The 21152-nt window shown below is 35.8% G+C and overlaps 1 protein-coding gene across 3 annotated transcripts in view; it reads left to right on the top strand.

Annotated features, from left to right (window-relative positions):
- The window catches only part of CDH10 (cadherin 10), an 89882-nt gene that overhangs the window by 42314 nt on the left and 26416 nt on the right, over positions 1-21152 (top strand). For all 3 annotated transcript variants that reach the window (XM_071736634.1, XM_071736636.1, XM_071736635.1), the window contains 3 exons: positions 10711-11005; positions 19009-19128; positions 19731-19898. In XM_071736634.1, the coding sequence (XP_071592735.1) occupies positions 10711-11005; positions 19009-19128; positions 19731-19898 (583 nt within the window). The remainder of the gene's footprint in view (positions 1-10710; positions 11006-19008; positions 19129-19730; positions 19899-21152) is intronic.

Below are 21152 nucleotides of genomic sequence, written 5' to 3' on the forward strand. Positions count from 1 at the left end.
TGTATGACACCGGAAAAAGCTGCATGGGATTAAGGCTTCTCATTTAAGAAGAGAGGTAGAGATTTTTGTAATACTAATGCATTTGCAAGGAAGGGATGATGACATGCTATAGAAAATGAAGTTATTGAAGGAATAAGGAATAAAGAATAGCATTTCAAGTGCAATGCAAGACTGTGTACATAAAAGACAATTAGTAAGTGTGTGTCGGGGGGGTTCTGCCAAAAGAAGGAAGTAGGAGATAATATTATACAAGACAAAAACTAAAGCTTCATTAAACAGGGCTTAATTCTGGAAAAAAATATAATGTAAAAGTTTTCTATGTTTCTACATACAAAACAAAAAGAATAGGTGGGTTTGGTATAAATGATAAAGAAGTAATTTGTGACAAACAAAGGAGATTTTAAAAAGCAAACAAAAAAGCAGCAAATGCCAAACACAAACAGTATAATAAATTTCTAATATTTTATTGGAAATTAGAATATTAAAACCAGGAAATTACAGGAAATTAATTGGAGATTAGAAAAAGGGTGCTTCTGATGTCTTACAAATGCCAGCAAGTGTCATAGAAGATTTATGGAAATTATGGAAATATTGAGTGGGCCTCAACACAGTTCTCATAAGTTATAAATAATTTTTCATCATGTAGTCCACAGAGCACTTTTTTTTAAAAAAAAACATCAGTTAACATTGCAAATCAAGTACAATTCTTAATTTTTAGCATGAATATTGTGGTAGAGTTTCTGTTTCCAGCAAAAGTAGCTGAGGAATACAGTTCACTAGGCTGATGATGTGGTCTTGTATGTATGCATACACACATAAATCTTCTGTCAAGATTTATGTCCAAATATGTTTATTTTGGTATCTTAAAGTCTCATAAAAAAATAAAATATCCTGCATTAGTAGGATAGGTTTTTATTTAAACTTTAATTATAGTCACCTTACTCAGTCAATGCAAATCTGATTAAATTCAATGAAATTTCCTTATGTAATTGTAATCCCTTATGTAATTGAGGTGCCTACAAGGTGTCTACAGGAGGTCATTGTGAACATATCCCCCTAACTTTCTTTGGGAACTCAACATGCTGGAATTTCACTTTTAAGAGCCTGTATACTATTGCACTCTATATGGGAAATAAATACAATGAGTTAGAGGCTGTGACCTTGTTGAGATTACAGAGATGTGGTGGGATGACTGCCACGGTTGGAGCATTAAAGTGGAGAGATACAGGCACTTTAGGAAGGACAGGAAGGGATGACAAGGAGAGTTACCCTTTATACAAGAGAGCAGCTGGAGTGCATGGAGCTATACTTGGGGATGGAAGAGGAGCCAATGGAAAATTTATGGGTTAGGATTAAAGGGAGGACAGGCAAAGGTGACATTATAGTGACTGTCTGCTATAAGCCACTTGAGCAAGGAGAACAAGTGGATGACGTCCTGTAAAGATAGGAATAGCCTCACATCCACAGGCTCTGGTCTTCATGGGGGATTTCAAACACCCTGCTGGGAAAACTTACACAGCATGGCATTAACAGTTCAGATGATTCCTGGAGTGCATTGGTGACAATTTCTTCCAAGTGACTGAGGAGCCGACAAGGAGAGCTTCTCTGGTGAACTCCATGCTTACCAACAAGAGGGCTTCATTAAGGATGTGAGGGTAAAAAGGCAGCCTTGGCTGCAGTTACTGTGAGATGGTGAAGTTCAGGATACTGAGGGGAGGAGGCAGGGTGAATAGCAACCTTACACTACTGGGCTTCAGAAAAAAAAAACCTTCAGTCTCTTCAAAATTTGCTTGGAAGAGACCCATGAGGTAAGTCCATAGTGGGAAAAGAAGCTCACAAAGAGCTGGTTGATATTTGAGGATCACTTCCTCAAGATCAAGAAAGATTCCATTCCAGTGACTTGGAAGTCAGGCAAAAATGCCAGGAGGCCTGTGTGAAGGAACAAGGAACTCCTTGCCAAACTCAAACACCAAAGGGAAGCAAGGATAGTACACCTGGGAGAAATACAGAACCATTGTCCAAGCATCCAGGGATGAAGTTGGGAAAGCTAAAGCCCCATTGGATCTGGCCAGGGATGTCAAATGGCTTTCTGTGCCAAGAAACAAATAAATGAGTATGGGAAAGGTGGGCCCATTTCTCAGCAGGATGGAGGACCTGACATCTCTGAGACACAAGGTGTGGGAAAGATGGAACTACTGAATACTTTCTTTGCCTCAGTCTTTACAAGCAAGATGAGCCTTCAGAAACCCCAGGTTCCAGAGACCAGGAGGAAAAGCTGGAGCAAGGAGTATATATCCCTTGTAGAAGAGGATCAGACCAGGGAATATTTGGGCAAACTGGACTTCCATAAGTCCATGGGCCCTCATGAGATATACCCATGAATACTGAGGGAGCTGGCAGATTTATTGTAAGGCCACTGTCAATAATGTTTGACCATGGTGACTGGGAGAAGTTTTCAAATATTGATGGAATTCAAATGTCTCCCCCATCTTCAGGAAGAGCAAGAAAGAGGACCTAGGGAACTACAGACCAGTCAGCCTAAGCCTCACCTTGATCCCTAGGAAAGTGGTGAAGCAGCTAATTCTGGATAGTACTTCCAGGCACATTAAGGATAAGACAATTATCAGGAGCAGTTAGCATGGGTTCATCAAGGAGAAATGCCTGACCAACTTGACAACCTTCTGTGATGAACCAGCCATCCTGGAAGATGAAGAGCAATAGATGTTGTCTGCTTGGACTTCCATAAGGTCTTTGAAACTGTGTCCCACAAGCTCCTTGTAGGGAAGCTGTTTGTGTATGGGCTTGTTGAGCAGACTGAGGTGAACTGAAAACTGTCTTAGAACCACAGATCAGTGGTTCAAAGCCTAGTTGGAGGCCAGCAGCTGGTTGTATATCTCAGGGGTCAATATCAGGTCCACTGTTGCTTAACATCCTCATTAATGATCTGGATGATGGGACACAGTGTACGGTCAGTCACTTTGCTGCTGACACCAGCTTGGGAGGAGTGGCTGATGAGTCATGCTGCCACCCAGAGGGACCACTGCAAGCTGAAGAAGTAGCCTGGCAAGAACCTCATAAAGTTCAGCAAGATGAAGTACAAAGTCCTGCAGCTGGGGAGGCCCAGGTACCAGTATCTGCTGGGTGCTGACCCACTTGAAAACAGCTTGGCAGAAAAGGACTTGTTGGTTCATCTGGGCATAGGCTTGAACATGGGTTAGCAATGGACAGAAAGATACTGGGTGAATTAGGCAAAGTATTACCAGCAGGTCAAAGGAGGGAATCCTTCCCCTCTACTCAACACCGGTGAGTCCACACCTGGAATACACTGTCCCATTCTGGCCACCCCAGCACAAAAGAGACATGGACATCCTGGAGAGGGCCATTGAACAACGAACCATAAAGATGAATTGGGAAAGGGACTGGAGCACCTCACATCTGAGGAAAGGCTGAGAGGGCTGGAACTCTTTACCCTAGAGAAGATTCAGGGGGGATCTTATCAATATATATAAATACCTGAATGGAGGGTGCAAAGAGGATAGAGCCAGGCTCATTTCAGTGCCCAGTGATGGGACAAGAGACAGTGGGTGTACACTCAAACAGAGGAAGTTCCCGGTGAAAACTTCAACAAAACAAAAGGAAAAACCTTTATCCTGTGAGGGTAACTGATCATTGCAACAAGTTGTCCAGTCTTCTTATTTGGAGCTATTAAAAAGCTGTCTAGACATGGTGCTGGGCAACTGGGTCTAGGCAGCCCTGCTTGAGCAGGGGTGGGTTGAACAAGATGACCTCCAAAGGTCCCTTTTAACCTCAGCCACTCTGTAATGTAATTGTATGTAATGATTTAAACTATAACTTCTTTACTTTGCAATTGGTATATGGATAGGATTTTTCTTGAGAACACTATTCTCTAGAATATTGGATTTTGTAATCTAGTAAAAGGAGAGACAAAATTGATGGGTATATACAATGTGAGTTACATTCATGGCTTTATTCATATTTCACCTATCTTCTCTGACAGATCTACCTTTAATACCTTTACTATCCCTGTAGGTTCATAAGATATCAATACATGTCTCCTGGACCATTCATCTATTACATGAATAGCCCCCCCGACCTTACTGGGAGATAAAATGATGCCAGGATTGATGCAAGACATCTTTGTCTTGAATCATTGTTTGAAATCTTGTAATATTAGATATAGCATCAGTTCAGATTCATTAGTTTCCTGAATCCTATGAAAAATATGTTTATTATCTCCTCTCTCTTCCTTGAGATTAAATTTAACAATAATAATATATTGTCATGGATATTACTGTGTAGGAGATTATTAAAATATCCCTTCGATGTTTTCTATTGCTTAATTCTGATATATGCCCTCTTCCTTAACTGATGTTTTACACTTCCTGCGTTGACAGATATTGTCAATCAGTTCTCCGTGGTGTATTTGTTGTTATCCCAAATTATACCTCTTCCAAATATAAATATACTGTAGAATATTCTGGAGGAGTGAATGCACACATAGTAAAGGCAGAAAATCTTCCCAGTTCTTACCAATTTACATGTTACAGTGATTTCACATGAAAATAAAGACAACCTTATTTAATGTGTTTTTAAATGGCCCTCAGCAGTAGATGAAATGAATTAATTATCACTATTCTTAATGCTGCATTCGTTTTTAAAAAAAAAGTGACGTTTTTCGAAGTAATGCATATGGACATTAAGATACATAAAAATTAAAGCTGTTTTAATGGTTATTTTGTTAATAGCCAGACTACTTTTGAAAAATATGTATAAGGTATGATAAAAAAAATTCTTACTAAAAAGCAACAAAACCAATTATCTAAGATTGCTTCTTAATTACCTATTTGTTCTCATTAATGCAGCAAGTGTGAGGATTAGTGGTGACTTTTTCTTTAAAAAGACAACCAACCAAACAAAAACTAATCAGAAAACCCCAAGGCTTTCAAACACATAAACGTTGTTATGAATTTGGTAAAGGAAAGATACGTGATATTTTAGCATCTTAAACTTCCTAGGTCATTCCTTGGTGGAACAGAAAGACTGATTTGGAAATGGTTTAATTCTGTACATATTTACTTTCAAATCTATTTTAGTCCAGAATCAGACAAACAACATAAAACATAAAAAAATACATATGTTAAAAAAAACCACAACCCCAAAACAAAACAAACAAAAAACCCACCATGTCTGAGGAAAATCTTACTAGGTGTATTTCCACCTGGAGACCATAGGTTAGTGTACAGAGAGACTACTCATGGAAGTAGGAATACAGGCTTGTGCTACATCAATCTGAGTGGGAGTAGGACCAAATGGACCAAATGATGTTTTTTGTTTAATTCAGTTTTTTAATGAATAGGATCCTGAACAGCAGATATAGGTCTGGATTTGTTTTTTCCCCTTTAACACAAGAATTCCCTTCTGCCTTTCAGTACCCAGTCATCTATAGGAGGTATAAGAGAAGCTGCCACAAAACAGAGGCACTTCAGGGTGGACAAAAACTTGCATATTTCTGCAAGAACTCTTCAGTGTATGAAATACAATTAGTCTCCAGTTCATGATAAAGCAATAATTTTGTGTCTTCTGGAGTAGAAGCTTCAGAAGTCTAAAGAAGGTGAAGCTTTCTTGCTCTGGTTCGCTGAACATCAGCTAAAGACCTTGGCTTGAGGAGGGAGTTTGGCTATTGGCACATTGACTCTCTGCCTCTGTGTAAGACTCTCTGCTGCTAATCTGGTGTGTCATTTAAAAAACAAAACAAAAACCACACACCCCCCGCAAAGAAACCAACAAAAAAAACCCCGAACCACAAAACAGAACCCACACACAAAAAACTGCCTTTCTCCTCTAAATCCTAGAAGATACTGGCAGTGACTCAACCCTCTAAATAATGGGGAAAAGATGCAAGCATAGTGATCAAAAATACCTATACCTTTGGTGTATGATTAGTTTGTGGAAACTGATAATATAGCAGATGACAGCAGTTATTAGTGACATTTGTAGGAAACTGGAAAAATAATATTTCTAATCATGTGGTAGACATTGCTTCACCGGGGATGTATAAATGAATATTTAAACATTTATTAGTTTTAATTTATCTCTTATTATTTAAAAACATTGCTAGAAACAAACAAAAATCTTGAATAACAAGGAACTACTCTAATTATATCAATAGAAACAATAACAATTATTTTTATCTTTCCTTTGGATAATTATTCAAGTTAAAGTAAAATAATATAACCTGAAAAAGAACTGCAGACTGAAGTTTTTTATTTTATATTTGTTAGTTCTCGGCAAGCAAAAGATTTTCAGAGCACTCCTCATCCTTCATTACTTTATATACTTCAATTTTAGGGTTTTTTTTCTTACAAAAACTGTAAACTGTATTGGAAAACATGCTATCTGTAATAGCATATTTAATTAAGAAAAAACCTAGCTTAAACTATGTTAATGCCTATAGGAAGAATATAAGCTAAAGTCTGGTTTGTTAATATAGTCATAATTGGTCTCTAGTTCTCTGAATACCTATCACTGTAATTTCACAGAGGGACTTATGAATCTGAAATTCCAATACCAATGGGTGTTAAAAATCTTAAAGACATTATATGTCATTGTCATAAATAATTTAGAATTCCAGAAGTAGTTTGTATCATAAAATGGATCTGACCAACCTAATCTACTCTCAGTTTTTCACAATAGCAACTTCTGTCTTTTTGGCGAAAATATTAAAACTCCATATGCTGTTAGAAAAAAAAGTCTATGACCTTTGTATTCATTTAAGAAATTTCAGACTTCATTATAATTCATAGGGGGAGAAAAAGAAAATCCATGTTCTTGTAATTTTCAGGTTTGACTTTAATCATTAGAAGTCAATTAACAAAGAATTTCCCATGCTGTAATTTTCAAGTAATTTTTACGGCAGAATTATTATGTTCGCCTGAAGACTTCTGAAAGATATTCTAAAAAGATCTTTTAGAGGCTCAAAAAGATATTGGGGTGAATTTGATTGTCATATTTTAATTTAATTTTTTGTTAATTGTTTGATTGGCTGTGAAGAGGAAACTAATAAATAGTAATATATTAATGGACATTGATTTGAACAGAATTAAAATAAAGCCATCCTTTATAACCTGTTTTCCTCTCTTTCTTGTATTGGTAACTCGGTAATTTGGTTTAAGTATTCATATAACATTCCATTTTATTAACCTCTTGAAGTGCTGTCTTCTGGTTAGCAATACCTTCCTTTTTTCATTTATATGAACTCCTTAATTTAAAAGTTTGTTCAGCCTGCTCAAAAGTCTCTTTTACAGTAGCAGAAGTTACGGTAAAATGAAACAGGACTATATAAAATAAAATCAACAGATATTCTGCTTTTCTATATAGTAAGTAAAAATTGCATATAAATACATATACCAATGACAGCTCAAAAGGGAAATATTTCTGTGGAAGAGCAGCAAGAAAATCACTGAAAAAAAGAGCTTGCAAAATATCAGTGACAGATATGAAAACAAAATCACTTTCGCATAGTTGATCATTTTGTGCAATAAAGTTGCTAAATGGAACAGATGTCTCCCCATTTCCCATCTTGGCTGACATGAGTCACAGATGCCCATTAGCCAAAATAACTATAGAAAACACTTCTAGTATACGTAGCCGAGAAATATTTTGCAGAAAACAGAGTTAAATGGCAAAAGTTTATAGGTAGTAATTGACACTCTGCTCATTCATTTCAGAGCTGGGTAAAGATTCAGAGTTGAAGAACATCAAGTACTTAGGGCAGTCTTTAGCCATCTTGATTACTCTAATAAAATCTGGATTAAATTAAGAGCTAGGAAAATGAAATTAGAGGTACTCTCTTTTCTTGTTCATATGTAATACACATTTTCACTCATTATGTCTGGAAGCCTTGTTTGCTGCTGTTTTGTTTTTCTTGATTATGCAAGAAGACCTTCTGATACATAGTTTTGAAGTTTTCCTACAATAACTGTGGATCATTATGTGTATAAATAAAAGAGAATTTTTTTTTACCGGTCTGAATTAAATTATTAACATTTTTTAGAAAATACAAAGTGATATAGGTTAAATCATTGTTCTAAATTATGCAGGTTGGTATTCCTTATATGTCACACTTAAGTGCAACTATCAGCTCCCTAAGAGCTGTTGGTGGATGTCTCAAAATCTTATATTCAACTCCTTTTCCAGTCTTTTCATTAATAACAGGGAAAGAAAACTGTGAAATGTGAATTTGGTGGAAGTGAAAAGGTAAAGATTTTGTGAATGGTGTAAAAGCAAATTGTGCACTTCCAAATCATCTTAGTAAAGAATGTAAAACATGCATAGCTACAGATGAAGGAATGGAAAACCATCAACATTGATAGTACATTATAGACAGATAAGTAAGTTAAAATATCTTTACATCCTGAAGTAGGTCTAAATTTAGTTGTTGAAAAGCTTTATATTTTGAATTGTAGGGATTTTCTTCATTTTCTGTTCACTACACTCTGTACCTCCAGTGCCAGACCATATTCTCATATTCTCAGAATCAGGTTACTGGGATTGCTAAATTATTTTACAAGTTCCTGGCTAATTACTTGTGCTAAGTATTACTCTCTAAAACAATCTCCTTGCATGATCTGTGGGTTAAGTTTGTCCAGATATTATTCCTGGGAACTGTTTCGATGGTTTTATACTATTCTAGAGATAAAGAATTTGCTAGAATGGATTTGGCCAGACTCTGCTGATTTCCAAGTTAAAGATCAGGCACTCCAGCTTCAATGTACTATCATCAACTTTTGTAGGAATTTATAATACCAGATTTGACTTTGGAAAATGTACAGGAAAGTTTTGATGTGCCAATTTAAAGATTCCATAATCAGGCCACAGCCTAAAAGATACTGTAAACATTACTTATATGGGTAAACGGCAACAACTTTAATGGACCATCAAGAAAGATGCATGAGGGACTAAAGTTCACAATAAAAATTAATTACTCAATAGGGAAGTGGGAATGGCTTGAATCTTTCAGTTCAAAATCAGCAAGAGAAACAAAAGGAAAAGAATTCAATTATTTGCAAAAAGATTTCTTTTAACATCTACCTTCCTACTAGAATGAAATAAAGTAATAAGAAAATGTGTATTTTGTAATGTAAACATGCATACGTCTGAAGTAAGCAAAGTTTAATTTGTTAGCCTTTAATAAATATTTACAGTTTTTCAAGGTGCATTAATGAACCGAAGGTAATTAAGAAAACATTTATATAGAAAACTAAATTTCAGAACAATGATAGTTTTCTAAATTTCTACCATAAAGGTTCTAATCCAAGATTACACATGGTCTCCTTCTGTTCCATGCATTCTGTATGTGATCATTCAGTGTTTGGAAATGTTTCCCAACAGAACATTTGACTTCAGTTATCCCAGCAGCCTATGGTGTATGGTTTGAACACAAAGGGCAAGGAAAGTCAATTTTGAAACTGTGGTAGTTTAATATTCTACCTCTGATGCTATCCTGAAATTGGTGCTACAAAAGACAAAACAAGGCCACCACAGATCATGAGCTGAAATGTGAGCTTTAATTAATGAAAATCCTACACATGACTAAATGTGATCTTACTGACGTTCTAATTGATGTTGTTAGTGTGTGTTCAAGTAACTGTTCTTAGAAAGGGAAAAGCACACTAGTTCTATCTGATATTTTTAAGTGTTATTTTTAAAATGTCTTTATATTAGCACTTGACTTTTGTAATCAGAGCTTATGCTTGATTTAATCATTCTCCTGAACTCAAACGTTAAAAAAATTATACATTTTGTTATGAAAATAAATCTGAATGCCGAATTCTTTCAATTAATTAAGAAATCAACGAGATTAGGAGGAACTTTCTAATCAGTGATCAGACAAATTATGGCAAGTGTATCCAGATCAAATGAGCCAAACACATTGCTGTACTGTACTGAACAAAGCAAAATAATTGAACAATTTTTTGTTATGGTGTATTAAAGTCAGCCAGTACTATGGGTCATTAACAGACGAATTTAAGCTTTATAGAATTTGCATAATGGGTATTAAATTAATATTGAACAATCAATAATTGTGTTTCTTTCCTTTAGGCTATTTATGTGAATTCATGGAGTCAAAATCATGACGTATAGCAAAATGTTCTCCAACTTAGGAGAATTGCAAGTAATATGAAATAAAATTTAAAAAATTTAGTAGACATGGAGCCAGTTGTTCCATTTTCTTTAGCTGCCATGTATTCTGCCATGTTTGTTATCTGCTTAGTGAATTTACAGCTAGCACAGCGGGTTGTGAATTTTTAACAGAATCTCTTCAAGGAAGGAAAAGGTCAGTATTAACATAAAAATCTTCTTCAAGAACTGTGGTGCAAAGGTTTCCTAGCAGAGAACAGATGTTGTTGCAAAGGTAAAATCTGCCACAGCAGTCAAAGTAAAAGATTATTGGAGCTAAGCTAGGAAACAGATTCCTCTCTGTGACACCATGACTGCTAGTCAGTGGTGACTGAAAATTACTCTTTTGTTGCTATTAAACATGTTTGTTGCATGCAAAATGATTTAATATATAATTTTAAATTAACAAATAACAAACAAAAATCCCAAACCAAACAAATATCAACAAAACAAACCATAAAACTTTTAATTACTTCTAAATAAAATACTCTTACTTTTCTTCTTTTTCAGCTTCATTCTGACCAGGATAAGGGAGATGGATCCCTGAAATACATTTTGTCAGGAGATGGGGCTGGTACTCTTTTTATAATTGATGAGAAAACTGGTGACATTCATGCTACTCGAAGAATTGACAGGGAAGAGAAAGCCTTTTACACCCTGCGAGCCCAAGCTATTAACAGAAGAACACTGAGACCAGTGGAACCTGAATCTGAGTTTGTCATCAAAATCCATGACATCAACGACAATGAACCAACATTTCCAGAAGAAATTTACACTGCTAGTGTTCCTGAAATGTCTATAGTGGGTGAGTGTTTTATACAGAGGCACAAATGCATTCCCTGAGTTACTTGATAAATAATTTCCCCATACTCTGAAAAGTCAGCAATGTTCAGGATTCTGCCTTATGGGTTATATATTTTTCCATTTTTTTTCCCCAAATCTTTGAATTGCATCCAGAAACACATTTTTGTGATATGAGATCTATTTCCAGTTAAAATAACCTATTAATTTATAGTGATTTTGAATTTAAAAACTAATAGAAAGTACTTAGTGGTGAATTACCTTCCTCCTTAACAACTATTAGAACAAGATCACTAAATTAGCCTGTTTAAAGCCCAGTGGATTTTTCCTTATATTTTCACCGGAGTTCCCCAGTGGTGATAAGCACTGAATGGAGAGTTCTCTCCTCTTTCACTCCTTGTGTGGCTGAGAGGAGTTACATATTTACTCATGTGCTGTTAATGCACTTTCTGAAGGTAAAGATCATCATTATTCTCTTTGCTTTTAGTTTTTTAGTGTATGAACAAAGCCTCTTGAGTTTTCAATTCCTCCCTTAACCCACTCATGAATGGCAGCTTCAAGAACCGTAAGCAGCGGTTTGAGTTAAACTTCTGTTTGCAACGTACTTTCAGTTCCTATCTTAACTTCAGAGTTGCGGGCTGGATCGTGCCAGCTGTTCAGATTCATAAGTGATGGCATTTTGAAATATTAGCTATTATTAGTTAGTGCATACGATTCTTTAGGAAGAGTTTTGATAAGCTTAAAAATTAATATTCACTCATATATATATATATATATATATTGTAGTATAACTGGAGATATAATAATAATTTAGGTTTTCGTTTATTTTTTATTTTAGCAAAGCCTTTCATACTGTCTCTCACACTATCCTGGATAAACTGTCCAGCACACATCTAAACCAGTCCATAATACACTGGTGAGCAATTGGCTAACTGGTCAGGCACAAAGATTCAAAGTAAATGGAGTTACATCAGGCTGGTGGCCAATCACCAGTGGGGTTCCCCAGGACTCAATTTTAGGACCAGTGCTCTTTAATATATTTATGAATGTTTGGATGAAAGAATCAAATGTACATTAGTTAAACTTTATGACAATACTAAACCAGAAGGAGCTGTGGGGTGCCTTGAGAGTAGAGAGGCCTTACAAAAACTGGATAGACTAGAGAGCTGGACAATCACCAGTAATATGAAATTTAACAATAGCAATTGCTGGATTCTCCACTTGGCACAGGATAATCCTGGTTATACATACAAACTGGTGACTGAGAACCTGGAAAGCAGCCCCACAGAAAGACATCTGGAGTTTTGGGTTGATGGCAAGCTAAATGTTAGTCAACAGTGTGCCCTGGCAGCCAAAAGGGCCAACTGTGTCGTGGGATGCATCAAGCAAAGCATAGCTCATCAGTCAAGGGAGGTTATTGTCCCCGTCTACACTGTACTGGCACTTCAGTATACGAAGGACATCAGACTATTAGAGTCTGCCCAGAGGAGGGCATCCCAGATGGTGAGAGGCCTTGAGGGCAAGGCTTACTAGGAGCAACTGAGGTCACATGGTTTATTCAGCTTGAAGGAAGCTGAGTTGACTTCATCATTAATGACAGGACAAGGGGGTACGGGGTGAAAGTTGGAGCATAGGAGGTTCTGTGTAAAGTTAAGGGGAAAATTTTGACTGACAGAACACCGTAACTGGTTGCACAGTGAGGTTGTGGAGTCTCCTCTAGAGATATTAAAAAACTGCCTGAATGCGTTCCTGTGTGACCTACACTGTGTGATCCTGCTCTGGCGAGGGGGTTGGATGCAGTGACCTCTCAAGGTCCCTTCCAGCACCTAGTATCCCGTGATTCTGTGATGTGGTCACAGTCTTCCTCAAGACAGGCTGTGGAGCAGGAGATGCTGTTCTTCTCTCTGTCTGGTGACCTGCTTCTGTTTAATCGTCAGGGTGAACCAAAGCACAGACAACCAAATTGTTCTTTGTTAACATCTGCCAGGAAAAGGTACAAAGGAAAATAAGAAACAGAGACTTCAAGGTTGAAAAATACAACTAGAACAGGTCTAATAGAACAGGAAAGGAATAGTAACAACTGGGAAAGAAAGGAAAAATACATGCAAAATCCCTTCACAAAAAAATATCATGTTAATGTTAGCTGATGTAAGAGGCCAAAATTCCCTCATGGTAGAGTCAGTAAAGGAAAAAATGGCCTGGCGTCCACTCAGCAACACATGGAGTTGGACTCCACAGAGCACATGGTGGGCTGGAGACTGAGCTGGGAACCTCCTTCCAAGATGTCCACCAGTAAGAAAGAAAAGAGCAAGGGGACATTTTCCCACCCTTCAGGCTTTCTATAAGATATGGCAGAAAATGGAAGAGATTACTGAGGTTATCTGACTCTTTCCTGTTGTGCCCCCTGAGCCTTCTCAGTTTTATTAGTAATGCTTTCTATCTCTTGGGCTTGGCCATTGCACGTCAATACCATAAAATCAGTTTCTGCCCCTTCAGACTGTATCATCCATGATAGAACAGGAAGAAATGGAATGAAACTGTGATGGGAACTTTAGATTGGGCATTTAGGAAAAAGATTGAGAGATTTTCTTTTTAGGAAAAAGAACTTGAAATATTCTGTGTTTCTATGATTCGGTGATGGAATTATTCACTGAAATGTATCTATGTGTTCATAGAATGCCTTTCACTCCTTATACTCTCTTTGCATCCAAATTCTCTAGTTTACTATGAGTCACTTTACCAGGTGGGAAGGCCAGAGCATTCAACAGGCACATACACATATAAAACTACTTTTTTTCTCAAATGACAATATATTTAAACCAAATATACAGGGAAAGATTTTGTTTTGGTTTGTTTTGTTTTTTATGTAATGGTATGATTGGTGAGCAGTAACAGCAAAATGGGGTGAACAGGAAAATAAAAGGCATGGCACTATCGTGTCCAAAGGTGAAAAATGACCTTCTGCCCATTGATAGTAATGTTGATCGGATCAGCCTTTTACTCTGCGAGACAACACTGGAACAACTCTTTTTATTCATCGATTTCAATTCTTGTAGATGTTGTCATTATCTTTTATATCCTCTTGTTATCTTTTCTCTTTTCACCATGCAAGTGATATTTTACATATGTTAGGTATTTGTTTTTGTTTTTGTTTTTGTTTTTTTTTTTTCTTTGTTACACTTTAAGTCCAAGTCAATCTGTAATATGACCAGTAACTTGTAAATAGCATGTATGGCTTTACGGTCTCTAGTACATTATTCTGGGACTGCTTTCTCAAGATCTCTGCTATCATGTGATGTCTGCACTCTTAACACCAGTACTGAATATCAGTTTCAAATGGATGGGCCTAATTTTATCTCTATTTTATGAAGTGTCATAAAAATAGTCAACTATTCTGCAGTTTTGCAACAGTGTTGTCTCTTTTCACACATCTGTACTGCAAATACAGTGATGAGAAGTTCATATTAAATCTGTATCTGCTCACATGAATACCAGAAAGAAGACATGGAGCATGTCATACTATGTCAGTTGACTTGTATACCTCATCTCTTTCAGAGCTACAATGAGTAATGTAGACAGCTGCTAATGTTCAGATTTTTTAGGTTTCTCTAAAAATACATTTTAAGTTTGCAACAAGACATTGACAAGTATCATTCATTTCAATGGTATACCACTGTATTTCTGTTAATTAATAACTGAGTTAATTGGTAAACTTTTAATCATCAGTGTTTCTTTACTAATTCATAAATGAAGGCTGTTGCCCTGTATCTTGCTTTCTTCACCAAAATCATCAAAAGAAGGGCACAAGTAGCAAAAACATGCAAAAAAGCATCAGCTTAAAATAAGTCTGTGCATACCTTGGAGTTCAGGGTCTGTTCTACCCTAAAATTCCCTGTGCTATAAGGTACTACAAAGGTGGACCAGAAGGTAAGAAAAAAACTATTAAGTCTTTATCTGCTCCCTCTGCCCCCATTCTTAAGGTCTCAAATCATGATGTAGACATACATCATCCTCTTTCAGGCCATAAATAGCAGTTTTGCTTTCTTCCTCAGGCTGTGGTATTAGCCTGATGGATACCTGAGATTGTCACTATTTCTATTATCAAATTCAGTTTCTTGACGTAAATTATTTGTTGTACTGTTCATCTTTCTTCTGCTGCTTATTAATCACAGCGGAGGCAAAGATAAATAGTTCAGTTGAGTACCTATCATAGAAATCTTGTTCCCTTGAAGTCTTTGTACTGATTACTGTATTTTCTTTTTTTCACTTTTTTGTTTTCTTTACTTTCAAAGTTTATAACTCAGAATATTCTTTCAGTTTTGATTACTGTCTTCTTTTCTGTCCATCATATTCTTCACACTATCTCTTTATACTCATTTCAAGTTTTTTTATCCTTACTTTTATTTGTTGACATTTCTATATTCATCTATTGTAGCCTATGTGTATTTTGTAATCACTATTTTGTTTTATTCTATCTCCTGTCTCTTCAGTGCTATTTTTGCTATCTGTCATGCTCCCCAGCTGATCTTTTGTGCTTCTGAATTGGGGATGTCAGTGTATGCTTCATAAAATGTAATCTCTGTCTGGATTGAGATGTGAGGTGTCATCTCTACCTATAGTTATCTTTTTATCTTATTCTTCACACAGCATATAGACTTACTAGTGCTTGACTTTCTCCACAGGCTTTTTGTACACTGCTTCAATAGTGTTTTTCCACCAATTCACAATGCAAAGTCCTCTCTGACATAGTATGTATCTGATAACATTTTTTTTATGTTTACTATTGACATAGATCTTTTAATTTTTTAATTTTATTTTTTGTAATAATTATTTCACCAAATCCTTTGCATCTTTTAGTTTAGAGTTTCATAGTATATACAGACTAATAACAGACTTTGAAAACCCAAATTATCACAATTTTAGATTATTTACAAACACCAATTTCATTCTTCACACAAATCCACTATAAGGAGGGGAGAGAAATGGGAGAGGAAAAACCACAAAACCCCTTAAGTTTGTTTTGGTTAGTTGGTTGGTTTGGTTTGTTTATTTTGGGGGGTTTGTTTGTTTTCTTCAAAAGGGGCATTCTTAAAAGAAATGGAAATAGCCACCAATGTGCTTGTTTCCCAATGAACTGTTTTCCAAGACCTTTCTGACATCAGCTTGTCTGAATATTCAGCCTTTTCCACTTCTTCTCTGTTATTCTGATGCATTAAATATTTCATTTTGGGGGGAAAATGTGTCACTGTTTCCTATGTTTTCCACTAGAAAGAGCAGAAGATTTCTGTTTCTTTGACTTGTCATTTGTATGGATAATTTACTGTGGAGTGTACTCGGTTGAGGTAAATATCACATAACTCAGTTGGGAATAAGGAAAAGGGATTATAAATTTCAAATTCAGCTCTACAATAGATATTCTGTAGGTTCATTTTCCTAGTTAATTATCTTCAGTGATTCTTATCTAATACATCTACATTATAAATGCACTTTGAGGTCAAAGTCATTAATACTTGTATGGTGGTTGAAGATGAAACAGGGAACACATTAGAAAGGGCCAAGTATATTAATTACTATTATAGTACCAGATCCTAGGGATATTGAAAAATTATAATTAAAGCTATGTTTTCTGAGAACCCAAATACCAGTAAATGATTGTTTACTTCTGGGCCTGCTTCACTATTGTATAATTCTAGTTTATTGTATAATAAAATTTTGAAGTATACAAGATGAAAATCACAGAATTCATCAATTTTATTAATAAAGTAACTGGTGCCCTATTCTCCAGTAAATTATCAGTCTCCCCTATGCACTTGTATAGAGGTCAGATTGGACTTTAGAACCTGAAGGACCAAGACTCTTACCAACATCATGAGAAGCAGTGTGTGCCTATGTTAAGGACAGAATGAGGCCCGGATCAAGTAGTGCTGACGAAATTGCACTCACATGGTCATTCTTAAACACCAGTATGACTGATTGTCTTCACTTCCTTTGGCTTTCTGTTCCATGCTTCAGAGAATCAAAGAATGGTTAAGGTTGGAAGGACCTTAGAAATCATATAGCTCCAAACTCCCTGTATGTTCAGGGACATCCATGAGATCAGGTTGCTCAAAGCCCCATCCAGCCTGTCCTTGAACACTTCCAGGGAGGGGACATCCATAGGTTCCCTGGGGCAGATAATGTATTTTTAGTACTGAGCATCAGTGGTCTTCAGTGACTCCAGTGAACTGAAGAGAAATACAACAAGTTGATGGTTTGACAGCTGATGTGCTCACCGTAACTGATGCACTGATACACTCCTCCTGTTCACTTCTTTGCATATTTTTTCTCAGATTTTTCACAGAAATCATTGGTCTCTCAGTGGAATCCTAGAGAGCATGTCTCTATCTCTTATGAGCAAAGGCCAAGATCAAAATGGTGGCTTCTGCATCTTGAATGGCAGGCAGACACGTAGTGATGCCCTTGCACTATTCTGTCAGGTACTACTGGACTAGTGGTTGGACAGCAAAAGCCAGAGTTGAGACCACAGGTCTATCACCCCTACTTTCGTATACTTTAAAGATGTTCAGATTTTCAGTTTCAGCCTCAGTCCAGATGATCACTAAGACAATCATTATTACAGTTGAAAGTATTTTATATGAAAAATATCTTCTTTTTCATTATACTTCTGTAGCAGTTTTTTACCTCTTTAAATTTTATTTTGTGTTTGAGCTTTTGTTCCGTTAAATCAGCGATTAATCCTATTTTAATATCAGTAATAATATAACCAGTAAGTTGCCCATTATGCCATTTTTTATGAGATGTAAGTACTTTGAGGAACTCATTGAAACAAGTATCTGTTTTTTAAACAGTTGAAAACTGAACATTTCTGAGAACTCCTCACTGATTCAGCAGTTCAGCATGTGCTCATTCCATTGATATTGTGCAGTTGTTTACATGATTGAACAACTGGCTTGTCAAAAGCAGATTTGTCATCACCTTTTGAAATCCCAAATAAACAAAGGAAGCTTAGCATTCACTTCCATTGGCCCTTCTATGGTTTAGCAGAACAAATATACATTGTAGTCAAACCATGAGAGGGAGGAGATAGTTGTGCTAAGTGGTTTGGATTTACAGCTGCTTAATTTCATAATATTTGGTAGCATTTGGTGGAGGGAAGGAATTGGGATAAAAGGCAAGATAGATCTGAACACCTTCTGATCATCAGAAGGCTAGTTGGTCACATAAAAATGATGATTTATTTTCTTTTTCTTGTTTATTTTCACTTCCTTCCTATAAACTAAAAATCACATCTGCATTTTATGGAGGTAAAATAGTGGAGAGGCTTGCTGATATTTTAGTTCTTTGGTGGAAGAGTTTAACAGAATGTAAAACCTATTTTTATTCAGCAAGAAATGGCAGTGGCAACAGTATTCATTTCATGTTTGGAAGGATTGGCATGCTCCACTAGGATTTAGTGATGATTAAGGTTAGAAATTTTTCTGGAGTCTAATTAACCACTGTAATTCAAGGTCCATATGGCAATATTTCTTTGGGTAATATCTATCTATAATAACATTTTAAAAAAAGGGAGAACTGATAACTAGTTTTTCCCATGTTTCAATGACCTATTTAATAATCTTTTCCTGTCACACTCCTCTGCATGTAGTTCAATATATCACTGGGAAAAAAAAAAAAATCTGTTCTAGCTAATGGAACAGAGGAAGTGAGTGCATAAATATGAAAGGATCGTAGCTGGGTAAGGATTAGAATTCAGCTCAAACAGAGCCATTATTTAACTTCTATAATTAGATCTTAATCACACTTGTGATTTGGGAAATTTAGATTCAATTTATGTAAATGCGAACCTGAAATAAGGAAGAATGCACAGGAAGTTGGCTATAAGTTCATAAATATATTTGAGAGGTGAGATTAGCTGAAATTTTCATTGGGGTCTGCCCAAGTGGAAATTGATATTCTCAGATCTCCACCTAGCATGATGTGAAATTAAGTTGACTTTGGATATTTCAGGTACTTCTGTGGTGCAAGTTACAGCTACTGATGCCGATGACCCTTCATATGGGAACAGTGCCAGAGTAATTTACAGCATACTTCAGGGACAGCCATATTTTTCTGTGGAGCCAGAAACAGGTCAGGAAAACTTTAAGTATTTCCATTTACCATAAACTGTAAACTTTTCCTTTCATCTTAAGAATTGTAGATCAACAAAAAAAATTTAGTTTTAAGAACTGAAATGAAATAATGTTGATTTTTTTTATCATAATGTATTATTCTTATAATAAATAACCTAGAGTTATTATGGCTGAAACTATGAAGCATAAACAGTGGTACTTTTGAAAACTTAGAGACCGAAGTAACAAGACTTCTGATAAAGGCAAGAGTGAAGGTCTATGTCCTAGAAAAAAGTTGTACTTTTTTTCTTTATGATTTTACTTGGACTAATAAAAGGTTCTTTCTACCCATAAGGTAGAACCCAAAAGCGTTATTTCTACCCATAAATTTATGCCTAAGTATCTTGGATTGGTTTTGGCATAAAAGATGGAAAGGGATGTAGAACTAAGCTTTGTTCAACAGATAGCCTGTACTAAAGACTATTTATAATTCTTATAAGCAGAAAATTTTGAAACATTAACTGAGTATTTTAGAAATATATTTCACAGACTATTACAAAAGAGGTGCAATCATAAAAAATAAGGACATTATTAATTCTGTTTTTTCTTTCTTTATTTAAGGCATCATCAGGACTGCTTTGCCAAACATGAACAGAGAGAACAGGGAGCAGTACCAAGTAGTTATCCAGGCAAAGGACATGGGAGGCCAGATGGGTGGATTATCAGGGACCACCACCGTGAACATCACTTTGACTGATGTCAACGACAATCCACCTCGCTTCCCCCAGAGTAAGCTGCATTTAATTGTTGCCCTGTACTGTAAGAGCTTCAAACTAAAGAGTTAAGCATTCACCATCTGGTTTAATTTAGACTAAATCTAGATTATGGGGCACACATGAACACAAGGCTTATGTACTGATTTATTTACTGTTATTAAAGTAGTATATTAAATGTAATAGCATTTGTTTGTTAGGAGAACAGATACATGGTCAAATATAACTGCATCAAACCTGGAATATTTTCCATTATTATGGAAGGGAGTGGTGAGTGGACTTATAAGAGCATTAGAGAAATGTTTTTCTTTTCCCTTACCTATTGCTTAAATCCTAAATACTCCCCCCCTGGAAAATAAAACATGTAGTAATTCTAGATATGCAGATATGTTTATATTGTAGTACCTGCTTAAATATTTAATCATGAAGAATATGGAAAAGAAATTACTTTAAGGGAATCACACAGATTTGTACTTTTTCACTTACAGTACTACAATTCTTAACAGAAAATTTCCCCAAAGTAATGGCTTTTTTTTAATTTATTACAGTTTAAGTTTACCAAGGCCTTGCATCCTCAAAGTCTTGCATCCATCAAGTCTTTGCATCCTCAAACTAAACTATAAACCCATTCCAGATGTCTATGTAATATAGAAATATTACAGAAATACCATTATTTATAACATCAAACTTGTTAAATGTTAAGCATTTTATATACGTTTGAAGTCTTTAGTGTATACTGAAGTTGTAATGTTTAGTTTGGGCATATTTCATAGGTAAAGCATGAAGAGTATCCTCACCATGCATTTTTTCTTGGCGCCATTAGTTACTGTTGATGAGCCTTCAGGCTGAAAATAACAAAATCAGCTTCACATAATTCTGATTTAATGTGCTTCCCATGGCAAAAATAGAGTAAATTTCTTTTTTTTAATCAATATTGTAGCTAATACATATGTGTTTAGCTCAGATGTTTATCAGCATGCAATTTTTATATGCACTCAAAATAAAAGAATAACGAGCAATTGAGTACTTACAGATGGAGCATTTCCACACAGGCCCTATTCTGGATAGATTTTTTGTTAATTTGTCATTTTATGTTCTTTGTATTTGCAGAAGTTTATGATTTATTATTTTCCATGTTACAGTATGTATTCACAGGATTAAAGTAATTCCATAGCTGGGCAGAGGAGGAATATTGTGTTATTCCTCTCTGGACCTATTGAAGAAGACTATCCAAAGAGGTGTCATGTTCAAATCTTTAGAGAAAAGATAA

The sequence above is a fragment of the Heliangelus exortis genome, chromosome 2 (assembly GCF_036169615.1).
Source record: "Heliangelus exortis chromosome 2, bHelExo1.hap1, whole genome shotgun sequence".
NCBI classification, from domain to species: domain Eukaryota; kingdom Metazoa; phylum Chordata; class Aves; order Apodiformes; family Trochilidae; genus Heliangelus; species Heliangelus exortis.